Source organism: Mustela lutreola, chromosome 18 (assembly GCF_030435805.1).
Source record: "Mustela lutreola isolate mMusLut2 chromosome 18, mMusLut2.pri, whole genome shotgun sequence".
NCBI lineage: Eukaryota > Metazoa > Chordata > Mammalia > Carnivora > Mustelidae > Mustela > Mustela lutreola.
In genome coordinates, this window is record NC_081307.1 from 36,559,010 (window position 1) to 36,578,718 (window position 19,709).

General features: G+C 42.1%; 1 protein-coding gene across 1 annotated transcript in view; it reads right to left on the reverse strand.

Moving 5' to 3' along the window:
* MCPH1 (microcephalin 1) overlaps positions 1 to 19,492 on the reverse strand; it is a 240,908-nt gene extending 221,416 nt beyond the window's left edge. The window contains exons 1-3 of the mRNA XM_059155872.1: positions 19,390 to 19,492; positions 18,146 to 18,237; positions 10,017 to 10,135 (exon numbers count right to left, since the gene is read on the reverse strand). Coding sequence (XP_059011855.1) covers positions 10,017 to 10,135; positions 18,146 to 18,237; positions 19,390 to 19,429 — 251 coding nt within the window. The 5' untranslated portion in view covers positions 19,430 to 19,492. The remainder of the gene's footprint in view (positions 1 to 10,016; positions 10,136 to 18,145; positions 18,238 to 19,389) is intronic.
* Positions 19,493 to 19,709: the final 217 nt, after the last annotated feature.

Genomic DNA, 19,709 nt, shown 5'->3' on the forward strand with positions numbered 1-19,709 from the left:
TGAAGACACAACCACATAACAAGACAAACATGGAAGCTGCACCTATAGATTTACATGATAATGGAAAGACCAAAATGCATGATTAGGTAAGTAGGTAGGCAGACAGATAAAACAGACAAATAAATCACACACTACTAGGTATTCACCCAGAAAATACAAAAATAGTAATTTGAAGAAATATATGCACCCTTATGTCTATTACAGCATTATTTACAACAGCCAAACTATGGAAACACTGACAGATGAATAGATAAAGAGGATGTGGTGTACATACACAACGTACTGTAATTCAGCCAGGATGAAATCTTGCCATTTGCAATGATATGATGGAGCTAGAGAGTATATTGCTAAATGAAATAAGTCTGTCAGAGAAAGAAATACCATACGATTACACTCATGTGGAATTTAAGAAATAAAACAAAAGAGCAAAGGAAAAAAAGACAAAGAGACAAACAAAGGAACAGACTCTTAATTATAAAGAATAAACAAATGGTTACCAGAGGGGAGGAGGGGGAGGAGATGGGGGAAACAGGACCTGACGATTAAAGGGCACATTTATTCTGATGAAAAAAAAATTACTTTGAAAAACAGACAAATGAACAAAATAAGTTCTAAGAGTACAACAAGGAAAGGAGTTGAGGCAGAAAGTAACAAGGAGGACTCTGTTCTGGGGCGACACGGTCTCCATAACACTAGTCAATTCCACAGGTACAGCACAAAAGCAGCCGTTCACAATACATTCTCAAATGTGCATGGCTGTGTTCCAGGAAAGCTTGATTTATGGACACTGAGATTTGGATTTTATATCATTTTCATGTGTCAGGAAATTCTCTTGACTTTGTCCCTAACCTTCTAAAACTGTGAAAACCACGGTTAGTTCAAGGGCCGTAAAAAACAAACAAGGCAGTAGGCTGGATTTGCTGGCCCACAGGTCCTTGTTCACTGCTTCTGCTTAGAACCATGTAATTCTAAGCTATTTTTACCTCAGCAAGAACAACATAACTGATTGATCTGTTAGAAGTGTTGCACTTGCTAATGTACAAGGGGTGAAATGAAAGGGAGACAGGTAGGAAGCCACTGCATAATGCGGCAAGATGACAGCTGTCTGTACTAAAGGGGAACAGCAGAGACAAAGAGCCACAAGCTCTATTTTGAGATACCATCAGTAGGTCATTTTAATGGACTGCATAAGGAGATGAGAGAGCTGCTTGATTTTGATCCTCCGACAACCTTCCATAAAAAGACAACTTTAAAAATGCAAGCAATGAACACACACGACCTATGCTTTTACCAAAACTTCACATGACACATCTACAGGAAAATAACACAAGTCTGAAAACAGCTGCAAGTCTGAGGATGCAGAAAGTGGGGGGAAAGGCTTACAGTTCCACAAATAGAGTGGAGGGGCCTGGAACACCAGAAGAAACACATGTAAAATAACTGAAAAGGAGGAAGTTGACACTAAATGCTGAAATACAGAACAGGAATGGCTCACAGCACCTGTTACAGAGAAGAGGCTCTGGTAAAATGTCAACTCTGAGGGCTCATCAACTCTACCGAGAAGGAGCGGTAACCCTGGAACAAACAGCAGTGGAGAAACCAAGAGGAAAATATTCAAGGATCCTACAGAAACAAAGGCCTCACCATCAACATCATCCACAAAAGGAACTATGCAAAAAAACAGAGCAGAACTAGCATAGAACAGTGTTCAGAAATTTGGAGCCCTGCTTAGAAAATGAATAAGAACACAACAAAGCAGACCACAGCCCATTAAAAAACTGTTTGGAGCTTTTCCGCTAAGGTCAGGAACACAGCAGGGATGTCCATTATCACCACTGCTATTCAACATAGTACTAGAGGTCCTAGCCTCAGGAATCAGACAACAAAAAGAAATTAAAGGCATCCAAATCGGCAAAGAAGAAGTCAAACTATCACTCTTCGCAGATATGATACTATATGTGGAAAACCCAAAAGGCTCCACTCCAAAACTGCTAGAACTTGTACAGGAATTCAGTAAAGTATCAGGATATAAAGTCAATGCACAGAAATCAGTTGCATTTCTCTACACCAATAACAAGACAGAAGAAAGAGAAATTAAGGAGTCAATCCCATTTACAATTGTACCCAAAACTATAAGGTACCTAAGAATAAACCTAACCAAAGAGGCAAAGAATCTATACTCAGAAAACTATAAAGTACTCTTGAAAGAAATTGAGGAAGACACAAAGAAATGGAAAAATGTTCCATGCTCCTGGATTGGAAGAACAAATATTGTGAAAATGTCTATGCTACCTAAAGCAATCTACACATTTAATGCAATCCAAATCAAAATCCCACCCATTTTTTTCAAAGAAATGGAATAAATAATCCTAAAATTTGTATGGAACCAGAAAAGACCTCGAATAGCCAAAGGAACATTGAAAAAGAAAGCCAAAGTTGGTGGCATCACAATTCCAGACTTCAAGCTCTATTACAAAGCTGTCATCATCAAGACGGCATGGTACTGGCACAAAAACAGACACACACAGATCAATGGAACAGAATACAGAGCAGAAATAGACCCTCAACTCTATGGTCAACTAATCTTCGACAAAGCAGGAAAGAATGTCCAAAGGAAAAAAGACAGCCTCTTCAATAAATGGTGTTGGGAAAACTGGACGGCCACATGCAGAAAAATAAAACTGGACCATTTCCTTACACCACACATGAAAATAGACTCAAAATGGATGAAGGACCTCAATGTGAGAAAGGAATCCATCAAAATCCTTGAGGAGAACACAAGCAGTAACCTCTTCGACCTCAGACGCAGCAATGTCTTCCTAGGAACATCGCCAATTGCAAGGGAAGCAAGGGCAAAAATGAACTATTGGGATTTCATCAAGATCAAAAGCTTTTGCACAGCAAAGGAAACAGTTAACAAAACCAAAAGACAACTGAGAGAATGGGAGAAGATACTCGCAAACGACATATCAGATAAAGGGCTAGTGTCCAAAATTTATAAAGAACTTAGCAAACTCAACACTCAAAGAACAAATAAACCAATCAAGAAATGGGCAGAAGACATGAACAGACATTTCTGCAAAGACATCTAAATGGTCAACAGACACATGAAAAAGTGCTCCACATCACTCGGCATCAGGGAAATACAAATCAAAACCACAATGAGATATCACCTCACACCAGTCAGAATGGCTAAAATTAACAAGTCAGGAAATGACAGATGCTGGCGAGGATGAGGAGAAAGGGGAACCCTCCTACACTGTTGGTGGGAATGCAAGCTGGTGCAACCACTCTGGAAAACAGCATGGAGGTTCCTCAAAGAGTTGAAAACAGAACTACCCTATGACCCAGCAATTGCACTACTGGGTATTTACCCTAAAGATACAAACGTAGTGATCCGAAGGGGCACATGCACCTGAATGTTTATAGCAGCAATGTCTACAATAGCCGAACTATGGAAAGAACCTAGATGTCCATCAACAGATGAATGGATAAAGAAGATGTGGTAAATATATACAATGGAATACTATGCAGCCATCAAAAGAAATTAAATCTTGCCATTTTTGACGACGTGGATGGAACTAGAGGGTATCATACTTAGTGAAATAAGTCAATCGGAAAAAGGCAACTATCATATGATCTCCCTGATATGAGGAAGTGGAGATGCAACATGAGGGGTTAAGGGGGTAAGAGGGGAATAAATGAAACAAGATGGGATCAGGAGGAAGACAAACCATAAGTGATTCTTAATCTCACAAAACAAACTGAGGGTTGCTGGGGGAGGGGCGTCGGGAAATGGGGGTGGAGTTATGGACATTGGGGAGGGTATGTGCTATGGTGAGTGCTGTGAAGTGTGTAAACCTGGCGATTCACAGACCTGTACCCCTGGGGATAAAAATACATTATATGTGTATAAAAAAATTTAAAAAACTGTTTGGAAAAGAAAATGCAAATCAAACCATTTCAGCTAATGAAAATCTACCTGTCTTTGAAAATAAAAGCAAAGCTGAAGAACGTAACACAACTGTCACATCTGAATCAAATACCAGCAAACAGGCATATGGGAAACTATCCACCCAGCCAGCTGTATGTGTGAGATATTTCTTGAATCATAACTATAAAAACTAAGAACAACAACAAAATAGGAAGACATTAAACAAGTGTTGAACTCAGTAAATAAAAAGACAAAATCATGTCAGAGATGAAGACTTAATTATAACATGCCAAAGAAGAAACAGATTCAAATGAAAATTTAATAAAAAAAAAATACTGAAGAAAAGCAAGGCAGGAAGGAGAAGGAGGATAAAAGTAACATTCAGAAGGAAGTAAAAAGACTCAGAATCAAAATGGTTGAAATTAAGGCAGGTAAAGGAGGCTCAACATACATATAATTGAAGCCCTTGAAGAAGAGAAGCAAAACAGTAAAGAGGGGTAATACTTAAAACTGTAAGAAAAATTTTCCAGAAATAGGAAAGCCTGAAGCTCTTAAAAAGGCCAACCTAGGGGCGCCTGGGTGGCACAGTGGGTTAAAGCCTCTGCCTTCAGCTCAGGTCATGATCCCAGGGTCCTGAGATCGAGCTCCACATCAGGCTCTCTGCTCGGCAGGAAGCCTGCCTCTCCCTCTCTCTGTGCCTGCCTCTCTGCCTACTTGTGATTTCTTTCTGTCAAGTAAATAAATAAAATCTTAAAAAAAAAAAAGGCCAAACTAGAATTCGAATCAACAATTGGATCATTTTAAGACAAAAACAAAACAAACAAGCAAAAAAAAAAAAAAAAAAAAAAAAAAACCCCTCGATTTTAAAGAGAAAAAACAACAAAAAACAAAAAACAAAAAACCTTGGGTCCCCTGGAAGAAAGATCAAATAATTTACAAAAGGAAAGAATTAGACTAGCCTCAGATACTTTAGAAAATAATAATAATAATAATGATAATAAAAACAACAACCTAAGTCCCACTTACATTTAAAAAGGCATATTATAAAAGGAAGCAAACAATTTGTGGCTCTACCACATTTTCTGGGTGTTTATCCTGTAGTAACATAGTGACAGTCTGTGGGAGTGGTGGTGTTGAGCAGCTCAGCCTCCAACAGAAGACCTGCTGTCTCTCTGGCCAAAGGAACTAGGAGACAGAGCCTTGGCAAATATGGCCACCAGGAAAAGGACCAGGGAAACAAGCCAGGGAAGAGGAACCTCAGATTCTGAGCATAAAAGCCCACATCCCTGGCTGACCTCTGACCTACTTGTGCATAAGGCAAATGAACATCAGCCTGCAGCCAAGGCTTAAAGAACTGAATGAATCTAAGCAAACATCCACCACAGATCTTAAAATGACAGTCTGCATTTTAAAGCTAAACAAGTTAACTGCTTGCTGAAACATAATCACTCTTCAGAGCAATATAAAAGAATGCAGAGTCTATGTAGCATTTACAGTGTCCAAAACAAAATCCCAAGTTATAAGGTCACATTATAGAGTCAGAAAATGTGACACATTCCTAAGAGAAAACAATCAATAGATGCCAACCCTAAAATGCTGGAATTATCAGAAAAGAGGATTAAATGATCTGTTACTGTACTGTGCAAGAGAATGGAAAACACGTAAGTAAGCAAAGACAAGAAAAACAAAAGCAGAAATCTCAGCTAAAAAACAAAACACACATAAAAGAACCAGATGGAAATGTCAGAGGTGAAAAATACATGAACTAAATTTACCAAATGGACTTAATGACAGAATGGAGTTGATGAAGAAAAGAGTCAATGAACTTGAAGGAGGATCAATGTGAAGAAAAATGACGACTGAAAAATAATGAACAAAAACGAGGGCCTCGAGGATAAGTGGGGACATTTCAAATACCGTGTTAAACAGCAGGCATTTGAAAACTATGGGCCACAGGTCAACCTGGCTCTGCACCTGGTTTTAAAATAAGCTTTTGGGGCACTTGGGTGGCTCAGTGGGTTAAGCCTCTGACTTCAGCTCAGGTCATGATCTCAGGGTCCTGGGATGGAGCCCCACATCGGGCTCTCTGCTCGGCAGGGAGCCTGCTTCCTCCTCTCTCTCTGCCTGCTTCTGTCTACTTGTGATCTCTGTCAAGTAAATAAATAAAATCTTTAAAAAAAAAAAAAAGTGACAGAAATAGTAAACATATGGATGAATAGGAGACTTATTTTTCTTAATTTACTTAAAACTTAAATTCATAACATTCTGCATACATACAGACATAGTAATCAAAGGTTTAAATCTCTTTATACATTCTTACTGAAAACACACCCACTTGTACCTTATAATCATTAGAACTCCTTCTGGTGTTGCTCCTGCTCTGTCCCCTTAAGTGACTATAGAAGGTAGGAAATCTGATAGTGGACACTTTAGGACTATCTCGGGCTAAAGACACACGTGATAAATACCTCTGGAGAAGAGAATGTTCCCTGAAATCCTGACGTAAAGAAGTCATACTGCTGCTTTTTTAGAAACCTAGAGTAAATTGATGTGAAAGCAGCAAAGCAATATAGGGGCACCGACTCCGATAATGATGTGTAAAACTGCTCTAAAAGAATGAAGTCCAGGGTGCTTGGGGGGCTCAGTTGGAGGAGCATCGAACTGTTGGTTTTGGCTGAGCTCATGATCTCAGGGTCGTGAGAAGGAGCCCCACACTGGGCTCTGTGCTCAATAAGGAGTGTGCTTGAGGATTCTCCCCCTCCCATTACTTGTGTGTGCCCACGCTCACTCTCGCCCGTGCTCTCTCTCTCGCTCGCTCTCTCTCTCTCTCAAATAAATAAATAAATAAATAAATCTTTAAAAGAATTAAGTCCATTAACTTTTTTTTTTTTTTTTTTTTAAAACTAAGTAACAAGGCATGGCCATTCAACCTCATGTGACGAACTCTGACTTTTTCAAGTAACCTTCTACCCGGCAATGGAGCACAATATGGGGGCTCCTGGAGCTGTGATCCCTGTGGCCCTGACCATTCATTACATCATGGCATTTTATTTCCCCCTTCCACTAAGATATAAATTCTTTGAGGTGCAGTGTCTGTCGTATCTGTTCTAGTTTCTCTGGAGCACCTACTATGTACTTGTTACTTTCGAACCAAGAACTACTTCCAGGTTAACTGGCCCTCTAACAGACAGGGGTCCTGCAAAGAATTCCTACCATGGATTCCATTTTCTCAGCATGCCCTCCATGATCTACATTTCAAGTATTACACTCTCCAACCACATTCTCCTGTCCTCTGAAACACAACCTCTTGTACCTCCCCAACAACTCCTCAATCCAACTAAGATTTATGGTCTGTTCATCAGACATTTCCACCATCCTTTGCTCCCTTCCTAAGCCCCCGGCCCCAGTCAAGCTTGGAGTCCATGGTCCCTCATTCTCCGCACCTCCCAAATCCCTCCAAGTCCCTTTATGGGGGTTGCCTGGCAAAATCCAACCCTGGGTAAACCCAACACTCCGCCTCCTTCTTGCTTGCAGGTTGCTGGATAAACAACTGTCCGGTTGCTCGGGGCCCCATGGTCAACTTCTCACCATCCTCAGGTGAGCCATTAGTCCCACCCTGACCCAGCCACCTTCCCAAGCTCCTACACAACTATTGCCTGTGTTTGCGTTCTCTTCAAACCTCCAATGCCTCATTCTCAGTTCACAGTCTTGCCTCCTCTCACTGAGAAAGCAGCATCAGGAAAGAAATTTCCCTAAGACCTGAAGCCACATTTACTCACTTAGCAGCAACTGTCCCCTAGACTCTGCATTCCCTCCTATCCTTGATCCCATATAGAACCTATAGGATACATAAGACGAACCTGTATCCTTTATAACCCATCGGCTTGTGGTTAGAGTCTATCCCCCTCAGCCCTTTTAATAACCCACTAGTATGAATGTCTCCTCTTGCCTCATTAGCAAAATTTCCCTCTACTCGATCAGTTCTGTCAACATACAGAGATGCTGTCATTTCTCTGATCTTAAACAACATTTTCCACTCCACACCCCCCTCCAGGTACTGTCCCAGGTCTCTGTTCCCCACTGGAGTAGTCTCCATGGACTATCTCCCCACTTCTATTTGAACAAGTCTTGTTCCCATTAATCTGCTAAAACTGCTAGTTAAGACACTACCTTGTTAATTCCAATGGTCACCTCTAAGATCTGACTTTCCTCAACCTGTTTGCCACAGCTGATCCCCTGCCTGAACGCCTTCTTCACCTGACTCTAGAATCCTATCCTCACTGGTTTTCCTCCTCAACACCCAACACCAGAATGCTCAACCTCAAAACCACCCCCTTCCCTATCTATACTCACCAAGAGGTGACATTCAGATTTACAGCTTAAAATAACATCTGTATAAGGAGACTCCAACATGTTTATCTGCAATCTCTTCAAGGAGCTCCACACTTCTAGATCTAACTGCCTACCACATGGGTGCTCAATAAATCCCCCCCAATCCAGTACATCCAAATGGAACTCATGATCTCCCCTCCAAACCTGGTACTTCTGAAGCCTTCCCAATCTCAGGAAATGGCAAACCCATCTTTCTGTTTCCTCAGGCCGACATCTCACAGTCATCCGTGATTCCTCCCCTTCTCTACAAACTCACATCCCAATCTTCAGGAGATCTAGTCTGGCACTACCTTCAAAAACACACGCTGAGGGGCGCCTGGGTGGCTCAGTGGGTTAAAGCCTCTGCCTTCGGCTCAGGTCATGATCTCAGGGTCCTGGGATCCAGTCCCGCATCTGGCTCTCTGCTCTGCAGGGAGTCTGCTTCCTCCTCTCTCTCTGCCTGCCTCTCTGCCTACTTGTGATCTCTGTCTGTCAAATAAATAAATAAAATCTTTAAAAAAAAAAAAAATACATGCTGAACCTGACCATTTTCATGACCATGTTACTGCCACTCTAGTGCCAGCAACATCTCTAGGCTCTTCCTTTGCCTCTTTTCCCATACACATCTCTTCTGAATCACACTCCACAAGGCCCCCATATAATCTGATGCCCCACTACCCATCACTGGCCTCAATCTCCTCCAATGCTTCCACTTGACTACATCTGCTATGGGCTCAATTATGTCCCCCATAAAACTCACATGAAGTCTTAACCCCAAGTAAGTAAGAATGTGACTGTACAGTTCACTCCTGAACAACGTGGGCTCTAGGGGCACTAACTTCTCCCCTTATGCAATTAAAAATCCACATGTAACTTTTAGCTCCTCCAAACGTAACTAATAGCCTACCGCTGACCAGAAGCCTTACCAATAACAAGCAATTAACATGTATTTTGTATGTTTTATGTATTATATATAGTATTCTTAAAATATCTGAATTTTTTCAGTATTTCAAGGCTGCACAGTTTATCTGTAAGTTTTTTCATGTTGTCACACATCTCCAAAAAATTTTCCAATGTTCTTATTGAAAAACAATCCATAGAGAAGTGGACCTCTGCAGTTCAAATCCTTTTTTTTTTTCCAAGTGTCAACTACATTTGGTGATCTGACCTTGAAAGAGATAATTAAGGTTAAATAAGGCCAGTAGGGTTGGCTCTCAGCCAATACAACTGGTGTCCTTACAAGAAGAGGAGATGAGGACCCCCCCGCAGAAAGCAGACGAAGACCTAGGAAGGACAGCCATCTGTATGCCAAGGACAGAGGTCTCAGAAGAATCAACCCGGCCCACACTTGGATGGAGGATTTTTGGCCTCCAGAACTGGGAGAAATCAATGCTGGTAGTTTAAACCTGTGGTACTTCAACTCTGGCAGCCAAGCAGATTATCATCTGCCTCACCCCTGGCGGTTTCATTCACCTCCTGGAGGTTTCAGAAACACACCAGGCGTAGGTGTCTTAGGGCCCGTGCAGTCACCTTCCCTCTAGGCAGGGTTGAGCTGTCTGAAACCAAGGCCTGAGGACATTAAATGACTTGCCCAAATAAGAGGCAAAGAAAAGACAAAAATCACATTTTATCTGGTTCTGTGACGTATGACAATCAGCTCCACACTCGACCAATACTAGATACTTACAGAAAAAAAAAAGAAACCACTTACTTTTCGACCCAGAGCACTGAAACGAGCTTCACACCTCTCTTCTGTGCTTTGTCCCAAGTGCTCTGGTATCCGTCTTTGAACACAACGTGAGTTACTTGTTTGTTAAAAGTTTTTGAAACCTGTAGAAAAAAGGCAGAAAACACAATGTAAATTACCATTTATGAACAATTTCATAATTAATCAAAAAGGATACTTCATTCAATATTTGCCAAAAGGAAAACATCTAAAACCCCTACCCCAGCAATTCCATTTCTCAAAATCTGTCACAGAGAACTATGCTACCAAAGGGATAATGCCGCTTAGAAAACAGATCTGCTCCAGTTAGGATGCTATATTACACACGTGTTCATCTCTGCACCCTCACAAGAAAGCCTGATATAGAAAGAGCTCTACAGGGACCCCTGGATGGCTCAGTTGGTTAAGCCGCTGCCTTCAGCTCAGGTCATGATCCCAGCGTCCTGGGATCGAGTCCCACACTGGGCTCCTTGCTCTGCAGGGAGGCTGCATCTCTCGCTGCTTCTGCCTGCCACTACGCCTGCCTGTGTGTACTCTCTCTCTCTCTGACAATTAAATAAATAAATCTTAAAAAAAAAAAAAAAAAGAGCTCTACAAGGATAAAATGAGAGGTAATGTGGACAGGAGCTGGCAATGCCTTTTTAGTAGAGGAGAGAATGGAAGCTAAGTCAAATACTTAAGGGCATTTAAGACTTCTATATCAGACATAAAATAAAACTCACAGGAAACAATACAGGGAATACTTATTTAATTAACATTAAAAACATTTAATGTATTTGGAAGAAAATAATATTCATTTAAATATGCAGAAGATATTGTGTTCAAGAAAGAATATCTAAGATACGGGGGACAGAGAACTAAAGAGCTCTTGGAAATTAAAAATATGATGACATAAGTAAAAAGAAGTCTATAGAAATGCTGGACACTAATAAAGTTAAGAAATTCTCCCCAAAGGACAACAAAAATACAGGGAGATGATGCAACAGAAGAGAAGATCAAGATATGAACATCAGCTCACTATCAGGAGAACCAAGAGCTAAGTAATAACAGTTGAAGAAATACAGGAATAGAGAAAATGGAAAAGAAGTAATTCAAGAAAAATTTCTCAAATTAAAGGGCATGGGTTCTAGATCAAAAGAACCCCCCAAGGGCCCAGCATGAGAATGAAAACAGAACCATATTAAGTATATCGTTGTGAAATTCCAGTAGAGCTGGAGTAGAGAAAGATTTGACATTAAAAGAGAGGGTAAAAAAGTGGAGGTGAGGATAAATCACACTCAACAGTGAGAAACTACAATGGCCTCAGACTTCCCAACAGCAACGTGAAGTCAGAAAACAATGGAGAAGGGCTTTCAAGGAAAAATAATATACACTTAGCATTTTACAGCCAACTAAAGTACCAGTCAAAGGTAAAGAAAGGTATAATAAAGGCATGTTCAAACTCATGGTGTCCATAAATTTACCTTTTATATGTCATCTGTTCAGAAGTGGAAATGGTCCAATACATCATTGTTTTAACAATATTTAATTTTGTCAAAGTAATATATGTATACTGTTTGGAAATAAAAAGGTAAACACTAGGGGCGCCTGGGTGGCTGGCTCAGTGGGTTAAAGCCTCTGCCTTCAGCTCAGGTCATGATCCCAGGGTCATGGGATGGAGCCCCACATCGGGCTCTCTGCTCAGCAGGGAGCCTGCTTCCCCCTCTCTCTCTCTGCCTACTTGTGATCTCTGTCTGTCAAATAAATAAATAAAATTAAAAAAAAAAAAAAAGGTAAACACTAGAAGAAACATCTGAAAAAGGCTGTCTTAGAAAAACAGAATGAGAAGTGTAGAGCAAAGGATTGCTCGTTTCCCCTTGGTTGTACTAGGAATCTCATGGCACTGCACATTTGCCCTTGTAAGCAAGGGCATATTTCATTGCTTTGATGAAATATAAATACATATCTCTTTGTCTACCTACCTACCTGCCTACCTACCTACCAGAAGGCCCCAGAGAGCTATTGAGACAGTAAAGGATTATTATTGAGCCAAGACTCTAGGTACACAACTGACACAACCGGACAGAGGAGTCTAGCATTCAGGGTCATGTTTTCCCTACAGTTGTTGTCTCATTTAGCAAACAATGGGTAGCACTTCTAAATACCTGAGGACAAGAGGGGCAAAAATTGGACTGCCAGCTTCAGAATGGGAGAAGAGTCTGGCAAAACCCTCATATCTTGTATGGGCACTCGAAGGGCTCATCCAGGAGTAAGGGTAAACCACAGTCATATTAGCCCTCACAGGTCTGTAGTCCAGTTTTAAGTCATATCCGACCCTGCAACTGGATGAAGACAGTCCTGGAATATGAGCACTAAAAAGACTGAAGCAAATATGAATCTCTTCTGAAGAAAGAATACAATTCCAGGTCTCAACTTAATTCCAAACCATTTTACATACACACAATACTCAACCAGAAGAAACAACAACAACAAACAAAACACCAAGCTTATCTAGAAATGAGACAAGAACATAAACCACCAGATAAATCAAAAAGTAAAAGTAGACCTAGATATTGCAATCTACCCGACAAAGCCTTAGGGAATACAGCTAAAACCCAGCTTAGGGAAAGATGTATAACCTAGAAGGCTGTCAAGAGTCTAACTACGCTAGTCCAAGGTACCGCTGCCTTGGCATACAGTTTTTTGGCCAAGCATTCTGCAGGAGTCTTAAACCAACACCAACCCTTCATGCAAGCACATAACCTAGATAACAGCTCCCAGAGTTATGAGCAAATGTCATTTCCCCAATGGCCCTTTGAGAAACCAAATCCTCTGCCTTCAAGGTCTTTCCCCTTGTGTGCCTCTTAAGACAAGGCTCTGGAACTACCAACACCTCATTCTTTGGCTTGAATTGATTAACCCAGTCCTAGACTAGGAAGCTGAAAGCATTCTAGCCATGGACTCTAGTAAAGACATATGGCTCAGGTCCTGCCATTCTCTCCAGCTGTCTCCTTGTTTGGCTCCTCAAGGGTTCATGGGATCAGGCACCTTCTCCAAGGCATGTAATAAACTTGTTTCAATTCCCTGATGTGTGCTGTCTCACTGCCGCTCACTATTCAGCATCCTGGGTTCCACCTGACAAATGTTCATCTAACAACATCGCAACAAACGTGCGTACAAAGAGTAAGGAGGCTAAATGTCAAAGCGCCCATCTTGAAGAACAGGAAAAAGAACAGCTAATCAAAATCAAAGAGTGAATTAGAGGATTATAAAAATGAGGCCAGAATTAATAAAAAAAGAAGAGGAGGATCAAGAACACCAAAAGTTGGTTCTTTGGAAAAACTAATAAAATCAATAAAACCCAAGTACATTTTATAAGGAAAATAAGAGAAAAGACACAAATAACCAGTATCAGTATGAAGGAGGTCATCTCGATAGACTGTGAAGATATTAACAAATTCAAACAGGATATTATGAATAGCTTTGATCCAAGAAATTTGAAAATTTAGATGAAATGAATACATTTCTTTAAAAAAAACTGCTTTCTAAAAGCATTCACAATAGAAGAAAATGCACACCCTGTAATTTTCAAACAGATGAAAAACTGTAACAAAAAGGTTTTTTGGGTTTTTTTTCTTATTTTTATTTATTTTTTAAATTTCTTTTCAGTGTTCCAGAATTCACTGTTTATGCACCACACCCAGTGCTCCATGCAATAGGTGCCCTCCACAATACCCACCACCAGGCTCACTCAACCTCCCCCCCTTCTCCCCTCCAAAACCCTCAGTTAGTTCCTCAGAATCCACAGTCTCTCATGGTTTTTTAAAAATCAACAAAGAGGGGTGCCTGGGTGGCTCAGTGGGTTAAGCCTCTGCCTTCAGCTCAGGTCATGATCCCAGGGTCCTGGGATAGAGCCCCGCATTGGGCTCTCTGCTCACCAGGGAGCCAGCTTCCTCCTCTCTCTCTGCCTGCCTCTCTGCCTACTTGTGATCTCTGTCAAATAAATAAATAAAATTTAAAAAAAAAATCAACAAAGAAAGCTCAAGGACTAGTTGGCTTCATTGGAAAATTACACCAAAAGTGTGAGAGAGAAATAATGACAATCCTATACAAACTTAGAATAAAAGAGAAAGAGTCGCAATTCTGCAGCTTGTTTTATGAAACCAGCCTATCCTTAGTACTGAACCACATTACAGCACAACAGGAACGGAAAAGGACGAGCCAGTATTGGTATCACTCCTTGAAATATTTGCAGGGGAAAATGAAAAAACAAACTACCAGCCAACTGTTATCAACAAATACATTAAAATGATAACGTTTTCCCACCACTTGAGTTTATTCCAGGACTGCAAAGTTAGTTAATGATAAAATAAATAGTTATTCACTATGTTAACAAAGTAAAAGAGAAAAACCTTATGATCGTCTCAATTATATGCAGAAAACACAAATGAGGACATTAAAAAGTTAATTCATGAAGAAAACTCTCAGCAAATTAGGATCTGAAAGTTGGTTAAAAAAATTTTTTTTTTAATTAGGCATATGATCTTATCCATGTAATCTAAAAAACAAAACAGACTCATAAAAAACTGGTGGGTACCAGAGGGGACAGGAGTGATGGACAAATATGTGAAGATTAGAAAAGCTATGAACTTCCAGGTTTGTTTTTTTTTTTTTTTTTTAAGATTTTATTTATTTATTTGACAGATAGAGATCACAAGTAGGCAGAGAAGCAGGCAGAGGGAGAGGAGGAAGCAGGCTCCCTGCTAAGTGGAGAGCCCGATGCGGGGCTCGATCCCAGGACCCTGGAATCATGACCTGAGCCGAAGGCAGAGGCTTTAACCCACTGAGCCACCCAGGTGCCCCTGAACTTCCAGTTTTAAGCCATACAGATGGAAAGTACACCATAAGGAATATAATCAAGGATATTAAAATAACTTTGGTAACAGATCAGAACTAGACTTATCCTGGTGATCATTTCATAGCGTACATAAATGTGGAATCACTATGTTCTAAACCTGAAATGAATACAATATTGTATATCAACTATGCTCCAATTTTAAAAACAAAAAAACTGCGTTAGGTGAAAATGCAAAGTTTTCCCTTGAGCAGAGGAACCACACAAAATAAGTGTGCTCTATTCAACGTGGGCCCTCACCAGTGCAGTATGTCCAGAAAAAGAAATAGAAAGGTTACAATTAGAAAACAGACTGTCTATGCACTTAATATTCAATTGTGTACATTTATAAGTCCCCAAAATACCATATCCATGAGTTTGCTAAGTCTTCTGGACACAAGATAGATGTGAAAAAAATATTTCTAGATACCGGTAATAAATTAGAAAAAGTAATTTAAAAGATACCATCTATAATACCATGAAAAATGACCAAGAAAATTATAAAACATTACTGAAAGAAATTAAAGAAACCAAAATCAACAAAGGCATATAGGTTCATGGGTTGGAAGATTCCGTTTTGTGAAAACGTCAGTTATCTCCATACTTTGGATCTACTCCATACTCTGGATCTACTCCATACTTTGGATCTCCATACATTCGGATCTACTTTTATCAATCCAATCCCATTCAAAATTTTTAAAAGCTGAGAAACTGATTCTAAAATATATTTGGAAATGCAAAAGGCAAAGAACAGCCAGGACACCTTGAAGGAAAAACAAGGAGACTTAGGAAGATTCATTATAAGCAGCAATTATGACTGTGGTCTGTCCTGAGAACAATAATGCAGATATTGAAACATCCCGTTAACTGACCGATGACAAGCAAAGTCATTACTTCAGAGATGGGGGAAAGGGTGGTCTTTCCAATAAATGGTGCTAAGATAAAAGACTATTCACGGGGGAGAAAAATGAAACTATTTCACATCATATATAAAAACTAATTCCAGATACACAGTAAATCTAGATGTGAAAGGCAAAATGATAAAGCTTCTAGAAATAAAGGGAGAAATCTTCATAATCTTGGTACAGGCACAGTTGCTTTGTTTTTGTTTTAAACAAAAGCTCACCATAAAGAAATAAAGTATATTCCATTTATCAACAAAAGGTACCATAAAGATGAAAAGACAAGCTACAGAGTTAGAAAATCTTGCAAGTCATATGGCCAACAATGAGAGCAGGAATGCTTACCAATCAAGGAGAGAAGGAAAAGCCCAATGGAAACACGAGCTGGAGTCTTGAACAGGCTCCTCAAAATAAATACATGAAAACATGCAGGAAAATACAATTTCAAACCATGATGGTGTGCTCCCAGAAACGCACCAAAGGGCTGAAAATAAAGACAAAACTAAGTACAAATAGCAGTGGGGATCTCATCCACTGGCTGAAATGCACAGTTTTCTGCAATGGTTGAATCCATTAGGAACCACTGCGAATCTTCTCAGATGTGATAATGGCCTTTTTATTACACAGGAAAATTCCTTGTTCTTAGAGGTTACACACTGAGCCAGTTTAGGGACAAATTTTATCTGTGACTCCCTTTCAAACAGTGTAGGAAAAGAAACACATGCGTGTAAATCTGCTATACACAAGAGATGAAGACGAAGCAAGTACCTTAAGATGTTAACAATTACTGGGTCTCTATGTTCCTTTTTATTTGAAAATTTTCTCAATTAAAGGTAAAAAGCAAAAAGATCCAAGAGATCGAAGATCTTAATACTAAGATACAACAGTTTTAAAGGCCATTCTGTAAAAAACAAACAAAACAAAACAAAAACAAACAATAAAGGCCATTCCGTCAGCTCCCACACCCCATGGCCTTTTTCTCAGCCAGTGTACCTGGTCTTTTCGCCCAAGTAAGTAGCAGGCATCAAAACAAGGAAACACCTTCTGGTTCCTACGTTCCAACGGATCCGAAAAGAAGGGGTCTTCTCAGGTTCACGAGGGCGCCCTATCCCTACATGCTCCATACTCTCCACTCCGGTCTGCGCTGCCCGTCAAGGGAGGGCCTAGCAGGAGTCAGACAAGACTTCGGGGCACCCTCTCTGCCCACGGCTCAATGCCCCTTTCTGTTTTATAGCCTGGATGCCTCTCTCGCCTCACCCTCAACTCTGGCCCTGCCTTCACGCATCTCCTTGCTGCCTTAACCTCTCCTTCACCCAGCCTGTGGTGCTCCTCTGCAGCCCCGTCACTGGCACATGTGAATCCACTTCGCTCACAGCTCAAGAGTCTCTGAGAGCAGCCGTCTCCACCACCTCCATTCCTCGTCCCGCATTCATTTCTGGGCTAATGTCCAGTCCTTTCACCCCTGTCCCTGAAGACTACACTCAACCACAACCTTACAGTTGTCAAACCTAAAGTACACTTGCCAGTCTCCACTTGTCTGAAGATTCTGCATTCCTTTATGTTTTTTAAGATTTTATTTCTTTGACAGAGAGAGAGAAATCACAAGCAGGCGGAGAGGCAGGCAGAGAGAGAGGGGGAAGCAGGCTTCTCACTGAGCAGAGAGCCAGATAGGGGGCCAGATCCCAGGACCCAGAGACCATGACCCCGGCCAAAGGCAGAGGCTTCAACCCAGAGCCACCCAGGTGCCACCTGCATTGCTTCGAAGTACATGGCTCCTCTGACTTCCAGACTTAGTTTTCCAGAATTTCCTGGAATTCCTCCTTTGTCCCTAGGCTCCCTGCTCCCATCACCTGCCCTTCAAATACTAAATGGGCTCCCCCTTCAGCCCCTTTCATTCTAACCACCTGAGTCATTCCCACAACAGTGGTCTCACCTGACCCACAGGGTCTCGACCCCTACAATATTATCTCCAGCCTCGACTAACTCAGATTCCAGGTCTGGGTATCTAATTGTCCGTCGGAGGTTTTCAGGGTGCTCACATTCACAATCTTTTCCTTAAAAACCTTTCCTTTGCCTGTATTTCTCACTTTGGTCAACAGCATCCTGCATCCCACTAACCAGTGTCAGAATCCACATTTCTAGGCTCGTCTTAGAACCCACTGTTCTCAGTTTTTTCCACGTCACGGTTCACCCCTCCCCCACCACGCCGCTCACCCAGTCTTCCTTGTTCTTCACCCGGCATGTTCTACATACTCCTTCCCAAAATGAGAAAAGACAAGCATTTCTCATCAGGCATCAGAGGCCTGCCGTATGGAGCAATGGTCAAATTAATTTCTTACCTTTGCCCCCATATCCTCAAGCTGGTTTGTGAATGTCTTGGAATAATTTTCTGTTCCATTCACCGACCAGACTTCAACGTATGCCACTACATCTGAAAATAAACAAGGTACCAGCATGAAAGACACCTGAAACTCTAGCAACTCTCCCCAAGGAGTTCAACAGATGTTGATCCTGTTCTATTTACATTAAAAAGTAAGTTCAAAGCTGCTTCTAACGAAAGCCTCTTCAAAACAGCATTAGTGCCATTGAGGTTCTTAGAGCTCCAAGCAAAGAACAACTTCATTAATACACACACGGAGGCTTAACCTTTTTTTTTTTTTTTTTCTTTTTATTTCTTTTCAGCGTATCAGTATTCATTCACCACCCCCAGTGCTCCGTGCAATCCGTGCCCTCTCCAATACCCACCACCTGGTACCCCGACCTCCCACCCCCACCTCCCGCCCCTTCAAACCCCTCAGGTTGTTTTTCAGAGTCCATAGTCTCTCATGATTCACCTCCCCTTCCAATTTCCCCCAACTCCCTTCTCCTCTCCATCTCCCCATGTCCTCCATGCTATTTGTTATGCTCCACAAATAAGTGAAACCACATGATAACTGACTCTCTCTGCTTGACTGATTTAACCTTCTTAACCCTGGACGCTCTTCCCAAATTCCTAAACTAGGCTAGACTTTTCTGGCGAAAAGTATGTTTTGTGTAAAGGACCATACAGCCACTTAACTCCTGGTGCCGGGGACAGACAGGCCCCCCCACCCCACAGGGATGGAGACAGGCTCAGAGACAGCCCCCACCCCCTCAGAGGCAGTGACAACCCGACCACACTTCCCACACGGACACCCCACAGGGACACCCCACAGGGACAGGGAAGGTAGTGGCCTCAGAAACAGCCCCCCCACACCCCACAGGGACTGACAACCTCCCGCACTCCCCACAGGGGCGGTGACAGACACCCCCATACCCCCACAGGGACTGGACTTCAGGACAGCCCTCCACACCGGACAGGCACTGGACGGGACTCGGGGACAGCCCCCCACACCCCACAGGGCCCGTGACAACACCGCACGGGGGTGGGGGGCCCCGTCCTCCTCCACATCCACACGCTGCCCGGGCAGACTTCCCGAAGACCAGGCTGCCCTCCCCACGCGCCTAGCGAGCCCACTCGGCGCACTACGGAGTCCTGGGCGCAGGCCCTCAAGCCGGCCCATGGCCGCCGACTCAACTCCCAGAGTGCAGGAAGTCCCCTCACCTTTCAAGACCTGGCGCCCTGGGGTCACGGGAGCCGCCATGAGAGACCTTACGAGGCGCACCCGTTGCTCCGCTCCGAGGCGGGCGAGCCAGGAGTAGGTGACACTGAGCATGCGCCAGAGCTGACGCGCGCGCAGCCGCGCGCCCTTACCTTCCAGCTCCACGGAAATCCGCTCATCCACGTTTTCGAACAGCCCAAGGGGAGTGGGAGAAAAAAATGTGACCGCCTCTGCTTGCCTTAAAGGGGCCAGAGGGTTTTCTCTGCGCCCGGTCTCGGCTCGCCCTCAGTCTGACTTCGCTGATCAGCGTTCTGCCCGGGAG